The 15,587-nt window shown below is 35.1% G+C and overlaps 2 protein-coding genes across 2 annotated transcripts in view; both read right to left on the bottom strand.

The window, feature by feature from the left end:
• LOC107598635 (synembryn-A-like) overlaps positions 1–4,183 on the bottom strand; it is a 7,927-nt gene extending 3,744 nt beyond the window's left edge. Inside the window, exons 1-3 of the mRNA XM_016290027.1 lie at positions 4,103–4,183; positions 1,845–2,033; positions 1,587–1,681 (exon numbers count right to left, since the gene is read on the bottom strand). Of these exons, the coding sequence (XP_016145513.1) occupies positions 1,587–1,681; positions 1,845–2,033; positions 4,103–4,153 (335 nt within the window). The 5' untranslated portion in view covers positions 4,154–4,183. The remainder of the gene's footprint in view (positions 1–1,586; positions 1,682–1,844; positions 2,034–4,102) is intronic.
• A 1,042-nt stretch (positions 4,184–5,225) lies between these two features.
• On the bottom strand, positions 5,226–13,553 carry LOC107598634 (uncharacterized). Its single transcript, XM_016290026.1, has 4 exons — positions 13,485–13,553; positions 7,618–7,704; positions 6,948–7,543; positions 5,226–5,470 (listed from the first exon to the last, which is right to left on the bottom strand). Exons 1-4 carry the CDS (start codon positions 13,551–13,553, stop codon positions 5,302–5,304), a joined length of 921 nt encoding a protein of 306 aa, XP_016145512.1. The 3' UTR covers positions 5,226–5,301.
• Between the last annotated feature and the right edge of the window lie 2,034 nt (positions 13,554–15,587).

Raw genomic sequence — 15,587 nt, 5'->3', positions numbered from 1 at the left:
AGACTGTAAGTAAGTTTTTTTATATTTAAAGAGTTTTTATATTTTTTATATTTAAAGCGAGTTTTTTGGGCAGTGTGGAGTAGGGCTTGTTGTTTGTCATTTCTCCGATCACAAATGCAGACATGGTTTTATGTTTACGTGGCGCGATGCAACACAACGCGTAAAAACAGTATAAGTCATTATAATCCATAATAATGTCCCCACTGGATACAACAAATGCCTCGTTTGTAATGGGTTTGAATGTTTTTGAATCATCGCTCCGGCCGGACAGGGCATCACAGTATGGTGAGGGGCGTAACATTTCCGTCACACGCTTGAGGTATTCGGCCAATCACAACGCACTGGATAGCTGGCCAATCAGAGCACACCTCGCTTTTCAGACTGATGAGCTTTGTAAAAATCGACGCGTTTCAGAAAGGCGGGGCATAGAGGAGAAACAATAATGTACAGTATGTGGAAAATAATGTGTTTTTTGAACCTTAAACCGCATAAACACATTTCATTACACCAAATACTGTTCTTTTTAGCAGCATCATATGACCCCTTTAATGCATTTACTCAAATCGTTCATACAAGTATGACTGGAGATGATAGAGAAAAGCAGACACAGACAAACACGGCTTCCAGAAGAAGTAACACTGGCACAGTTGAGGCACACTGGCTAAAGAGGCCTACATGTGGTCAATTTAGAGATATGAGAGAGAGATACTTTTTTTTTTTACTGCCACAAACAGATCAGATGCAGGTGTTACTGAGGTAAGACGGTTACACATCCGTCAGCCAAATTAATATGTGCACTATACATTTGATCTAATTTTCATATTCACTAGTCTGTTATTGCCTGCACAACAGTTTAGTCTTAATGTGTTTAATAATTTAATTTAATTTAATTTGCAATTATTATTCTAATATTATTTTGTCTTATTTTCATCTTACTTTTTGTCTATTATCTTTAAATTCTTTGTCTTGTGTGTGTGTTTGTCTTAGTTGTGTCAGTCATTGTCTTTGTCAGCCAAATTAATGTGCACTACACATGATTCTCATATTTACTAGTCTATTTACTGCCTGCAAAATTGTACATATTGCAATTATTATTCTATTCTTATTTTTGGAGTTATTTTAAATAATCTTTCACTTGATCTTGTCAATTATGCCAATAAAGTACTGGCATCTGTCAGCCAAATTATTAAGTGCACTATAATGTGATCTGATTATTAATGCACAACTGTGTAGTGTAGACATAATTTAATTTAATTTAATATGTTGCAATTATTATTCTATTAATATGATTTTTTAATAACAATTATTTTCATATTATTTTATTCTATTTTGTACTATTCTATTATCTTTCACTTCTTTCTGTGTATGTTTCTTTCTGTGTATTTTTGTCTTGAACTCGTCGATCATGCCAGTAAAGGTTTTAATTATTTTGAATTATATTTGACTTCCACTTATGAGTGGAACGAGTCAAAAATATCAACATTTTCAGTTAGTGGAAAATTAATGCTACAGATGCGGTTGACTGGGCTTTCGTTACATTTTAGGTATTTATTATAGAACAATCAACAATATTTATCAACACTAACCCCTTTAACTCATCTGCAGCTTCCTCCTCCTCACAGGACACCATCAGACAGTGACGCAAAACTGCAGCCAGGTGGCGATAGAGAGACGCATCTCCCTGACAGACACAAACCATTAACAGTTACAGTCTATCAGTTTATTGAGTGCACTGAGTGTGCTTTTAATCACAGTACTATAGCATCACCATCTGACACATCATGGTGCCATTATAGTTGTTGTCTGTAAGGGAGGAGAGTGTGATAATGTCTGCATATACTCACCTCTTCAGGGTCCTGAGTGTGTGTGCTGTGTGTGATATTAAAAAGGATCTTGAGGGCCTCCTGAGCCTGCTGTGAGTCCTCCACACTTATAGGAGGCGCTGTAGGATTCAGCACGACCTCATACTGTTCCTTCCACTGTACTGATAAACTCTTCTCCAGCACTGTGGTCAACAGCGGCACTCCTCCCTCCTGCAAATTAAGAAGAGGTCAATGCATATAGATTAAAAAAGTTTGGGGTTGGGATATTTTAAAGGGGTCCTATTATGCAAAAGTCTTGATTTAGTTTTGGGGGTGTACTAGAACAGGCTCTCATACTAGGTTGTTTACATTATTAAAATACCTTTCTCCTCAGTCTGGCATGAACGGTTCGAATAGTTCCTGTATCAAATGAAGGCCCACCTTCTGAAATACGAAATGTGCTGTGATTGGTTAGCTGGGCCAGTGTGTGTTGTGATCGGTTAGCTGGGGCAGGGTGTGCTGTGATCGGTTAGCTGGGCCAGTGTGTGTTGTGATCGGTTAGCTGGGGCAGGGTGTGCTGTGATCGGTTAGCTGGGCCAGTGTGTGTTGTGATCGGTTAGCTGGGGCAGGGTGTGCTGTGATCGGTTAGCTGGGCCAGTGTGTGTTGTGATCGGTTAGCTGGGGCAGGGTGTGCTGTGATCGGTTAGCTGGGCCAGTGTGTGTTGTGATCGGTTAGCTGGGGCAGGGTGTGCTGTGATCGGTTAGCTGGGCCAGTGTGTGTTGTGATCGGTTAGCTGGGGCAGGGTGTGCTGTGATCGGTTAGCTGGGCCAGTGTGTGTTGTGATCGGTTAGCTGGGGCAGGGTGTGCTGTGATCGGTTAGCTGGGCCAGTGTGTGTTGTGATCGGTTAGCTGGGGCAGGGTGTGCTGTGATCGGTTAGCTGGGCCAGTGTGTGTTGTGATCGGTTAGCTGGGGCAGGGTGTGCTGTGATCGGTTAGCTGGGCCAGTGTGTGTTGTGATCGGTTAGCTGGGGCAGGGTGTGCTGTGATCGGTTAGCTGGGCCAGTGTGTGTTGTGATCGGTTAGCTGGGGCAGGGTGTGCTGTGATCGGTTAGCTGGGCCAGTGTGTGTTGTGATCGGTTAGCTGGGGCAGGGTGTGCTGTGATCGGTTAGCTGGGCCAGTGTGTGTTGTGATCGGTTAGCTGGGGCAGGGTGTGCTGTGATCGGTTAGCTGGGCCAGTGTGTGTTGTGATCGGTTAGCTGGGGCAGGGTGTGCTGTGATCGGTTAGCTGGGCCAGTGTGTGTTGTGATCGGTTAGCTGGGGCAGGGTGTGCTGTGATCGGTTAGCTGGGCCAGTGTGTGCTGTGATTGGCAGCACTCGGCGCCTGGTCGGGAAATGTCACGCCCCTTAACATAGCCGCCTGCGAGCTTCAGTGTAAATATTGCATCAAAATCAAATCAATTTGAGCGTGATTTAATCCCGGATGATTGTAACCACTCTTAAGTTCGTCTGCCTTGGGAAAGATAGCGTGTCTCCGACACAGTGATAACTCTCGTTGCCTTCTCTAGTGCAGCTCAACCAGGTCTCGTCCCATTTGTCGATATTTGTTATATCACAAATCCTGGAAAATATGCACTGTAGTCCAAACAAGTCGTTCGTTGTAGTTTTTGAAAAGTGATTTCTGTTAAATAAAACATCTCCTTTTGAAGTGGACTTTGAGCTTTGTAACTTTGCAGATCTTTTTTATGCTCAAACAGCAACATTACAGACTGACTAAAGCTGAAAAATTGAAAAAGCATAATAGGACCCCTTTAATGTCGTTGAAAAAAAAAAGTCTCTTCTGCTCACCAAGGCTGCATTTATTTGATCCAAAATACTGTAAAATTTTGAAATATTATTACAATGTAAAATATCTGTTTTCTATGTGAATGTATTGTAGCATGTAATTTATTCCTGTGATCAAATCTGATTTTTCAGCATAATTTCTCCAGTCTTCAGTGCCACATGATTCTTCAGAAATCATTCCAATATGCTGATTTGCTGCTGAAGAGACATTTCTGATTATTAGCTATGTTAAAAACAGCTGTGCTGCTCAATATTTTAGTGGAAACTGTGATACATTTGTTTTTCAGGATACTTTGATGAGTTGAAAACATTAACATTGTAACATTATAAATGTGTTACCTGGCATTTTTAATCATTTAATGCGTCCTGACTGAGCCTAAACGTAAGTGTATATGACATAATAGCAGATTTTCTGAAAACTCACTAAAATATTAGAAAATAGAAGAAGAAAGATACTTGTTTCAGCTGTGCTCTGAGTTCAGGTCTCAACGCCGTCAGTAAAAACATCAACCGGAGTGCATAAAACTGACCACAAGGAGAAGACGCAGACTGAAACTCCTTATTTAGCTTTTCTGTCAGACCACAGAGGAGACTGAAAAACAGCAAACAGTTTGAAAGAAGACAAAACAGCATATGACATGCAAATATAGCATATCTATTTTGTTTCAGTGAATACGGTGTCCCCCAAAACACTTCAGTAACACATACAGTGAATGAATTCCATTGCATTAGTTCATATGCCTTTTCTCAAAACTAACTTTACTTAGCGATTTCTGCAATGACTTGTAACTCAATGGTCAAGCTTTCACTGGTTAGCATGAAAACATAGTTGGAATCCGGTCATTTTGGCAAAATTGACATGTTTAAATCAAAAGTAGGGCTGTACAATAAGTGCATATGAATCTTAAACAGCAAAAGGGGGATATTTTTTGACCTCCAGTCACTTCATCAACATTTCACCATTTCATTTGATAAAGCTTTGGTCAGAAAGACACTCAAAAGTCTTCAATATAACCCACCAAAATAAAAGTTTGGTTTATTTTGAAGAAATTATGACACAAATATATTACTATTGTACTAAAATATACTTCTCAGAGAAATAATAATAATAATAATAATTTTAAAGAAATATCAACATTTCTCTTCCATTTAAAGGGTAGACATATGTTCTGCCAAATTTTGCCACCTTTGTTTGCCAAAAAAATGTATTTGATTACATTCTAAAAGACGAATTAAGTTGTTAAGGTTTAACGCATTCATTTGATTACCAACATTTTTGATAATACATTTGTATTAAATCCTAAAATACAGAATCTAGAAAACTTCAAACAGAGGACACCGAATTTCTCAAAATAAATAAATAAAATAAATAAAATTTCATAGGGCACTATCACTTTTTAATAATAATAATAAATAGTGCTTTCAAACGATTAATCGCGATTAATCGCATCCAAAATGAAAGTTTTTGTTTACATAATATATGTAAATATATGTATCTGTGTATATTTATTTTTTTCAGGATACTTTGATGAGTTGAAAACATTAACATTGTAACATTATAAATGTGTTACCTGGCATTTTTAATCATTTAATGCGTCCTGACTGAGCCTAAACGTAAGTGTATATGACATAATAGCAGATTTTCTGAAAACTCACTAAAATATTAGAAAATAGAAGAAGAAAGATACTTGTTTCAGCTGTGCTCTGAGTTCAGGTCTCAACGCCGTCAGTAAAAACATCAACCGGAGTGCATAAAACTGACCACAAGGAGAAGACGCGGACTGAAACTCCTTATTTAGCTTTTCTGTCAGACCACAGAGGAGACTGAAAAACAGCAAACAGTTTGAAAGAAGACAAAACAGCATATGGCATGCAAATATAGCATTTCTATTTTGTTTCAGTGAATACGGTGTCCCCCAAAACACTTCAGTAACACATACAGTGAATGAATTCCATTGCATTAGTTCATATGCCTTTTCTCAAAACTAACTTTACTTAGCGATTTCTGCAATGACTTGTAACTCAATGGTCAAGCTTTCACTGGTTAGCATGAAAACATAGTTGGAATCCGGTCATTTTGGCAAAATTGACATGTTTAAATCAAAAGTAGGGCTGTACAATAAGTGCATATGAATCTTAAACAGCAAAAGGGGGATATTTTTTGACCTCCAGTCACTTCATCAACATTTCACCATTTCATTTGATAAAGCTTTGGTCAGAAAGACACTCAAAAGTCTTCAATATAACCCACCAAAATAAAAGTTTGGTTTATTTTGAAGAAATTATGACACAAATATATTACTATTGTACTAAAATATACTTCTCAGAGAAATAATAATAATAATAATAATTTTAAAGAAATATCAACATTTCTCTTCCATTTAAAGGGTAGACATATGTTCTGCCAAATTTTGCCACCTTTGTTTGCCAAAAAAATGTATTTGATTACATTCTAAAAGACGAATTAAGTTGTTAAGGTTTAACGCATTCATTTGATTACCAACATTTTTGATAATACATTTGTATTAAATCCTAAAATACAGAATCTAGAAAACTTCAAACAGAGGACACCGAATTTCTCAAAATAAATAAATAAAATAAATAAAATTTCATAGGGCACTATCACTTTTTAATAATAATAATAAATAGTGCTTTCAAACGATTAATCGCGATTAATCGCATCCAAAATGAAAGTTTTTGTTTACATAATATATGTAAATATATGTATCTGTGTATATTTATTATGTATATATAAATACAAACACATGCATGCAAATATTTAAGAAAAATATATTATTTTTCTACATTAAATATATTTATTTATTATATAAAATATAAGAATATAAATATATAAATGTATACAATATTTTCAAAATATATACTGTATGTGTGTGTGTGTATTTATATATACATAATAAACAACAAAAACGTTTATTTTGGATGCGATTAATCGCGATTAATCGTTTGACAGCACTAATAATAAATTAGAAAATTGCTAACATTCAGTTGATTCAATCTGTTAATTGAATTGAATTCAATTCCTTTTTGATTACTAAAATCTAATTAAAGCATTAAAACAGAATCTGGAAAAATTTAAATGGAATACACAGAATAAATAAACTTTTTATCTCAAGTTAAACCCCTGCTGGTAGATGTCTTGACAGCAAAAAACCTCTTTCTCCACAAGCGATTCAAAAGGAGCTTTGCATAGTGAGGCAACCACAAATTTCATTTGCATTTTTTATAGAACTCACGAGGAAGGATATTAGAATTTGAGACTGTAAGTTGAAATGGCTCGTACCTGAGTTCGCTGGCTCTCTCTTGTGCCCAAGCATTATTGTAAACAATGTTACAGAAGATTTTCATGACTTCCTTCCTGTTGACTTCATCATCGAACTTTTCTTCTTTTTCCTCCTCTTCCTCTCCTCCTCCCAGGCTTCCTCTGCTGTCTCTTTTACCAGGCGTGAGAGCTTTGAAGACGCTGCTCCTCCTGCGAGAGGGTCCGAGGCTCATGATTGAAAAAGTGCTGGCCTTGCGCTCGCCACACCAACCGCTCTGAGCCCAGACCACAGGGTCATTCACATCGCTGCTTACGGCCCCAAAACCATCGTCTTCCTCACCGTCGTGATCATCCTCATCCGCTCGACCCAATTTGCTCTCAGAAATAGCCTGGATGATGTCATTATAGGGGTCAGCATCACCGTCGGTGTCTTCTTTGGGAACGGGTGCGTGGCTGATGCCGCCCAGGTGTGCTAGAGTGAGAAGCGCTCTGTCAGTGATCAAAGGGCCCAAAACCTTTTTGTCCCTCGAGAGAATCCGTAAGGATCTCAGGCATGCTTTCAGCACACGCCCTTGCGGTTGAGTCTGGAGAAACCTGATCAAAACTGCAGCCAGAGCCTGAGGGAATGAAACAAATGAAACAAAGGCGGAAACTGGTTTTAAAATTAGCTTTAGGTGTGAGCCAAGGTTACCTGTCTCAAAATGACTTCTGGGCTGCTGGATTCATCATTGTCTGAATCTGAGTCTGACACATAATCCCTCACTTTATTCTTCCGGAACTGCAGGGAACAAAACAACAACATGAAATATTATGGGAAAAAAATAGCAAATTATGGGTGTCGCTTGCAATGCAGAAACTGTGTGACTTTAACCCTCTGGTGTTCCTCACTTATGGAGTAGTTCACCCAAAAATGAAAATTGATGTCATCATTTACTCACCTTCGTGTTGCTTCAAACCTGTATGAGTTTCTTTCTCATGCTGAACACAAAAGAAGATATTTTGAAGAATTCCGAAGAACCAAACAGTTGTTGGTCCCCACTGACTTCCATTGTAGGGAAAGAAATACCATGGAAATCAATGGGGACCATCAACGGCATTCTTCAAACTGTCTTCTTTTATGTTCAACATAAGAAAGCAACTCATACAGGTTTGAAACGACATGAGGGTGAGTAAGTGATGACACAATTTTCATTTTTGGGCGAACTATCCCTTTAAGACGATCAAAACAGACTGAAGACAATAAGCATAACATTTTTTTTTATTGAATGATTATAATATATTTTGTTTCAATAATATTTATTCTTCAATGATCTGTATTTTGAGGGGATTTCACGGTACTAGACAATATTCATCTTTAAGTTATGTATTTATGACTATACATAAAATTACATAAATGTTAGAAAAATATTTCAAATTATACAGTGTAAAGTTAAAAATACAGCAAAGGCATTTCGTTGCCAAAAATGTATGGAATTGTTCAGATTTCATTTGATTACATTTAAAAAGATTAAATTAAATTAAAGTTTTAAAGTGAATTAAATCAAAGTTTTATGCATTCCTTATCAAAATGTTTAATAATAGATGTGTATAAGTTCTTAAATGACTTAAATTTGATTAAAATGTAAGTAAAACAAAAGTCTGAAAAATCAAAACAGAAAACAAAGATTTTAGGAAAAATAAAATGGATTCCATATGGCCCTACGTGATTTAATACCTGCTGCTACAGTAGATGTTGTAAATATACAGTTTGGCTGAAAAACAGTATTTATGTCTATATAAAATAATACAAATATTAGATAAATATTTCATATTATTGTCAATTAATACAATTAATATTAACATATTAATACAACTGATAAACCCTGAGCAGATTGCTGCCATCTGGTGGGAGTAATATAGAAAATCATATGTAATACCATGATGCAACCACTAGATGACTTTATAGCCTTATATATATATATATATACACTCTGCGATCCCCTAGATTCTTATGAGCATTTTGAGACATAATTACTTACTTTGATTAGATCTGCATTTGGATATACATTTAGACATGATCTAAGACTGTTTAAAGCGGGCATATAAGTCAATTCCAGATTTGCAACCAGAATTCCAGACCAAAACATTTGTCTCCTTTATATGTGTGTTCGTTCATCCTCTTACCTGTGAGCGTGTCTTCACCTGAGTGTGCCATGCAGGATGCAGTGCGCTGGAGCCTTTCAGTCTTTCATTTCTATAGGATTTGAATCAGTCACTCAGTGGCTGTGATTCTCTCTCTTTACCTGCCGGCCTTTTATCTAGCTCTCTGTTTACCTCCAGCTGTCTCTACCCCCGTTTGTCTGTAATCCCGCAGTGCATTAGTTATGCTCTAATCCTTTAATGTCTTTTCACTTCATCTCTATTCACTCATACTATAAATAACCTTACAGCAGATCCAGTCGATGTGTAGAGACATACAGTAGCCACAACCGTGACATGATGAAAACTGACTGTTCCAAGGTAAACATGTAATCAAACATAATTATGAATCCATAAAAGATTAATAGCCTAAACGCAAGATAATAAACTGAAAACAGACAAAGCTGGTTTGTTTTGTTCAATTTAAATACGGTATTCTACCCAACATCTAAGGGTGTGATATTTTTCTCTAAATTACTTTTTTTATTATGTAATGTTCAAAAACAAAAAAACAATCATTTACTATGTAAGATACAATCCACTGGATGCTAAATATATTTTGAAAAGCCAAAAATGGGGTTTTCTCTTTTCCCTCTAAACACACACACACACACCTTAACTATAGTTTAAGCTTTTTGTAAGCCATAGTTAAAGTTTTATTAAGTTTATTTAAAATAACAAATAATCTACAATGTAAAATACAATCTACTGGATGTAATATGTATTTTGAAAGGTTTAATCCTCATTCAGGTTATGGGTCAAGCCATAGTTAAACTTGTATTATTATTATCAAGTTTAATAAAGTAATACATTTTGTTATGTGTGTTCCATCATTTTTATTTTTATGCTACTGTATTATGTTATATATATAATGGCAATCAACAACAGGATGTGTCTGTTAAAGATAGGAAAATGTTTGAAATTATACACACAGCAATTCACATGAGAATAAATCCATGTCATCTTTCCTTATCGCAACAAACTGCCGTACACAAGCATAAATCACAATAAGTGCTCTATCAACAGCGCCTCTTCTGCTCTTAATCAAGTGTTACTCAAATCCTGCATCCACACCTGCCACTTACATCCTGTTGACAAGCTCCGCCGTACCAAGAAGTGATTGTGTCGTGCTCAGTGAGTCAAGATGAATAGAGGTGAATCTGAATAACTGTTCCAAGGTAAACATGTAATCAAACATAATTATGAATCCATAAAAGATTAATAGCCTAAACGCAAGATAATAAACTGAAAACAGACAAAGCTGGTTTGTTTTGTTCAATTTAAATACGGTATTCTACCCAACATCTAAGGGTGTGATATTTTTCTCTAAATTACTTTTTTTATTATGTAATGTTCAAAAACAAAAAAACAATCATTTACTATGTAAGATACAATCCACTGGATGCTAAATATATTTTGAAAAGCCAAAAATGGGGTTTTCTCTTTTCCCTCTAAACACACACACACACACCTTAACTATAGTTTAAGCTTTTTGTAAGCCATAGTTAAAGTTTTATTAAGTTTATTTAAAATAACAAATAATCTACAATGTAAAATACAATCTACTGGATGTAATATGTATTTTGAAAGGTTTAATCCTCATTCAGGTTATGGGTCAAGCCATAGTTAAACTTGTATTATTATTATCAAGTTTAATAAAGTAATACATTTTGTTATGTGTGTTCCATCATTTTTATTTTTATGCTACTGTATTATGTTATATATATAATGGCAATCAACAACAGGATGTGTCTGTTAAAGATAGGAAAATGTTTGAAATTATACACACAGCAATTCACATGAGAATAAATCCATGTCATCTTTCCTTATCGCAACAAACTGCCGTACACAAGCATAAATCACAATAAGTGCTCTATCAACAGCGCCTCTTCTGCTCTTAATCAAGTGTTACTCAAATCCTGCATCCACACCTGCCACTTACATCCTGTTGACAAGCTCCGCCGTACCAAGAAGTGATTGTGTCGTGCTCAGTGAGTCAAGATGAATAGAGGTGAATCTGAATAAAGTCACAAACATCTGTCAATTGTTACAGGAACAAAAGTAAAAAAAAAAAAATAAATAAAATAAAATAAAATAAAATAAAATAAAACAAAACAAAACAAAACAAAATAAAATAAAATAAAATAAAATAAAACAAAATAAAATAAAATAAAATAAAATCAAACAAAATAAAATAAAATAAAATAAAATAAAATAAAATGTTATTGTTTTCAGAGTCTCACTGACTGACTATCACTGACTCGGACAGATAATGTGTTATAAAATGACAACAATTCACATGAAAACATGTGATTTTGGCAACATGTAGACCGAACAAGTGCCATTCCAATAGATGAAATGCAAAGTGTGGCTTGATTACTTTTTCTTCTATCAGGCTTACATAAGAAAAATAGATATTTATCATTAAAACACACACTCTAAAAAATGCTGGGTTAAATACAACCCAGTGCTGGGTAAAATAGGGACAACCCCAGAAATTGGGTTGTTTTGACCCAGCGGTTGGGTTAATACCCACAAGGTTGGGTTAAACATTTAACCCAACCGCTGGGTCGGAATTTTTTTTTTTGCTGGGTTTGTCCCTATTTTACCCAGCACTAGGTTGTATTTAACCCAGCATTTTTTTAGAGTGCACAAAGGCTGAAATTTGAGAACAAAAGTATAGTCATATTTGGTAGAATGTTTGTGCCTCATTTGAAGCCATTTAAGTATTATTTATAAACTATTATTAGTGATATTTTTAATTAGCTTTTATTAGTATAATTTTAGTAATTTTGTTACACTCTAAAAAAATGCTGGGTTAAAAAGGGACAAACCTAGCTATTGGGTTGTTTTAACCCAGCGGTTGGGTTATTTTGACTCAAAACAAAATAGCTGGGTTTGACCTTTTTAACCCAGCATTTTTTAGAGTGTATGTGCCTTTCTCATCTTTATTAGTGTTTTGATTAGTGTTTTATTTGTAGCTTTTATCAATTTTTTTATTTAAATTTTACTTTTAATAATTTTTTGTAATTTAGTAATTAATATTTTATTTTATTTGAATTTATTTGAATTACCAAACAACTATTTTTAATAGCTTTACTTTTAGTTAACTATAACTGATCGATGCTACACAGAATGTTTGATTTTTGAATGTCAATGTATTGCAAGCAGCATAAAATACAAAAAAGGTAATAAATAAATAAAACATGTATAAACATTTTTTTACCATGATTATAACAACATTATTTACGTAGAAAAATAAAACAAGAAAATCAACATTCTTGTCACATCTGTGGTACTGTGAAAAATCTTTAACATCCATGGAATCTTTCCATTCCATAAAATCTTTTTTATTAAATTGTTCAGGAACTGTTTACTGAAAGATTCTTTAAGGAGCCCAAAATGTTTCTTCTGTGGAATCACTGCAAAAACACCCTTTTGGAACCTTTATTTTTAATGGTGCAAAGACCTATATTTAATATCAATCAGTCTTTGACTTGGTTTAAACCTTAACAGCTGCAGAAATTGTCGGTTAATAAGAAACCCAAAGCACATTAGGCCTCTTTAAGATGCATGCTACAATTCCAAACAGTTCTTTCCATGACCTGCTGCATATCAATGTCACGGTCACAAGAAAACAGCAGGAAAGCATATACAAACTAGAATAATAACGTAAACCGAGTCAGGTGAATTATGTGTTTCTGTCCTATAACAAGCCATCACTATATGATACATGTTTGTATATGACGTACATGAATGTTTGCAGGTGGCACTTGGTTGAAGAGCTTGAGGATCCCAGCGGCTCCTCAGACTGGGAAAACAACTCCAGATGTCCAAAGCAGGAAAAGCGCACAATAGAGTCTATAGGGAAACAGTGAACAAGCACGAGGGGGGAAAATCAAGAAAAGAGGATGAGAATTGGGGAAAAGGGCTCTGAATGAACAGTCATCTCCTTTATATAGCTGAATTCAAATGACACCTCAAAATTCCTGGAAGTTCCTGACTGTCTGAAAAGATTTGATTTGGAGACCGCATTGAGAGAGAGAGACCTCATGCCATCCGAAAAAATACCCGCTTGGGAATACCGATGGGAATTGACAGAACTGGAGGGGATCTGAAGTGCCAAGGGCATGGAAAAAAAGTGTGACTCAAGTCAAGGGAACAAAACGACAGGAAAAGTGGAGCGATAAAGGAAAGCTTGTGTGTGAGGAGGGGCTATTTTAAGAGATGGCTTTCCGGCAGGTGAGAGAACTGAAAAAACCTTTCAGGAACAAACAGTCGCTTGAGACGTGAGTCATAAGAAGAAAGAAGGTACTCAGTGCAGCGGTGTTAGAGCAAGAAACACATAAAATGCACATAATCAACTACAGTAAATGTTACCTCTACCAGCTTAAACAGAGATGCAGAGTTGTCTATTAAGCAGGAAGGTAAACAAAGAAGCAAATACATATATATTAAAAAAATTTTCATACACAGCTTGAGAAGCAAGATTGTGTTCAGTTTGAACTCTTTCTTCCATTTTGTATTTTTGGGTAAGTGTAAGAAGCACTTCATCCGGTACTTAGTGTCTTTCATTCCAACACAAGAAAACATTTCTGGAATCTGCATCTGAAATAGCGTTTAGATGTATTTACACAGTTTAATGTAGCTCAGAGGGGACATGGATGCATTTAACCTGCAGTTACAGATGAATAAATAGGCCTAATGCTTTGTTTTTAACATAAAATGTGGAATACTGATATTTGAAATCATTTAAAACATGAAAAAAATTGTCGAAATGTGAAATTAAAACCGCCAGTGACAGCAAGTGACTGTTAATGAGTGAGTCATTGCGATTCATTCAAACGACTGATTCATTCAGAAACAAAGCATTTGATTGTGTTAATGTGTGAATCACTGAATCATTTATTCAACCGATTCGTTCAAAAAGCTGATTCTAATTCAGCGAATAACTAAACACCGCCCATTGCTCAGAGACGCAAAACAGTGCTGTGATCTTTTCGTTAGCAAAATTGAGCAAAAACAAGTCACTTATTGCTTTACTGAACTTGTATAAAATGATTATTAAATTATCATGCTGATATCTGCAGAAAAATGGTACTCTTTGTGTGATGTAGATTAAGTTAACTATGTTAAATTATATAAATATAAAAAGCATACAATGTAAGAATATACATTCGGGGAAATGTATCGGAGTAAAAGTATACATTTTAATTAGGAAATATAGTGGAGTAAAAGTAAAAGTTGGCAGAAATATAAAAACTCGAGTAAAGTACAGATACTCCCAAAAAATACTTAAGTACTGTAACGAAGTATTATTACTTTGTTACAATACACCACAGTTGAGGACACACCTTCTTACTTAACCCCGCCCCCTCTGTCATATAAATACAGAGGCGGCACAAGGAGAGTTTAGAGCTTACATGCTTTTCTCAAAGGAAAGTCTTAGACTGAGTGGACCATATTTAATTCTTCTCATCAGTGCGATATTGCTTCTAAGGCTTGATGGTCAGGACAAAAAGCTTTCTCAAGTGTCTCCCTTCTATGCAAGGTACATTTTTGTAATTTTTGTAATATGTAATATTACTGTTTATGTATTTATTGGGGTTATTTTTATTAACTAAAAACCATACAAATATTTTAATTACTTGAAATGTAATAAACAAGTAAAATAACTGAAATAAAATACAATATCTGAAAAACGTAAATGTATTTTATTTCACATAGTTGTTAAGGCATCGTTTCTCATATTATAAATTTTTTTTTCTGTTGAACACAAAATAAAATATTGTAAAGAATGAGGGTAACAAAACAGTTGATGGTAGCCAATGACTTCCATGTTTGTTTGTTTTTTTATACTACGGTATAATCATTTGTGAAAAAAATAATTTGTGGTTACAAACATTCTTCAAAATATCTTCTTTTGTGTTCAACAGAAACAGGTCTGGAATAACATGAAGGGAAATTGTCATTTTTTTTGGGTGAACTATGCCTTAAAACTAAAAAAAATTTGCAAACAAAAACTAATAAAATGACAAAAACACAACAAAATTACTAAAACTTTAACTAAATAAAAATAAAAATTGAAAAATAAAATCTAATTCAAAATATTAACAATACTATATCATGATACTGAAATAACACACACACACACACACACACACACACACACACACACACACACACACACACACACACATATATTGACCTTAGACCTAATGTTTATATATAATACATTTAAATTTATTATAAATTGTGTGCAATTTACATCTCTAGGTCATACCATTATGGAAGTGGCTGTTTTGCTGTTGCTGACTATACCGATGAGCACAACTACACCAGTGAGACAGACACGGAGGTGTGTGCACTTTCAACACACACACACACACACACACACACACAGACACGCACACACACGCACACACACACACACACACACACACACACACACACACACACAAACACACACACACACACACACAT

Source organism: Sinocyclocheilus grahami, unplaced genomic scaffold (assembly GCF_001515645.1).
Source record: "Sinocyclocheilus grahami isolate Dianchi unplaced genomic scaffold, SAMN03320097.WGS_v1.1 scaffold253.1, whole genome shotgun sequence".
NCBI lineage: Eukaryota > Metazoa > Chordata > Actinopteri > Cypriniformes > Cyprinidae > Sinocyclocheilus > Sinocyclocheilus grahami.
The sequence above is the reverse complement of the archived record's forward strand: the minus strand, read 5'-3'. Positions and strand labels throughout refer to the sequence as shown.

Coding starts and splice junctions, on each gene's coding strand:
- LOC107598634 (XM_016290026.1), bottom strand. CDS start 13,553: ATGTATTTGCTTCTTTGTTTACCTTCCTGCTTAATAGACAACTCTGCA. Junction 7,705..13,484: donor CTCTGTTTAAGCTGGTAGAG/GTAACATTTACT, acceptor TGTTCCCTGCAG/TTCCGGAAGAATAAAGTGAG. Junction 5,471..6,947: donor GAGAGAGCCAGCGAACTCAG/GTACGAGCCATT, acceptor GCTGTTTTTCAG/TCTCCTCTGTGGTCTGACAG.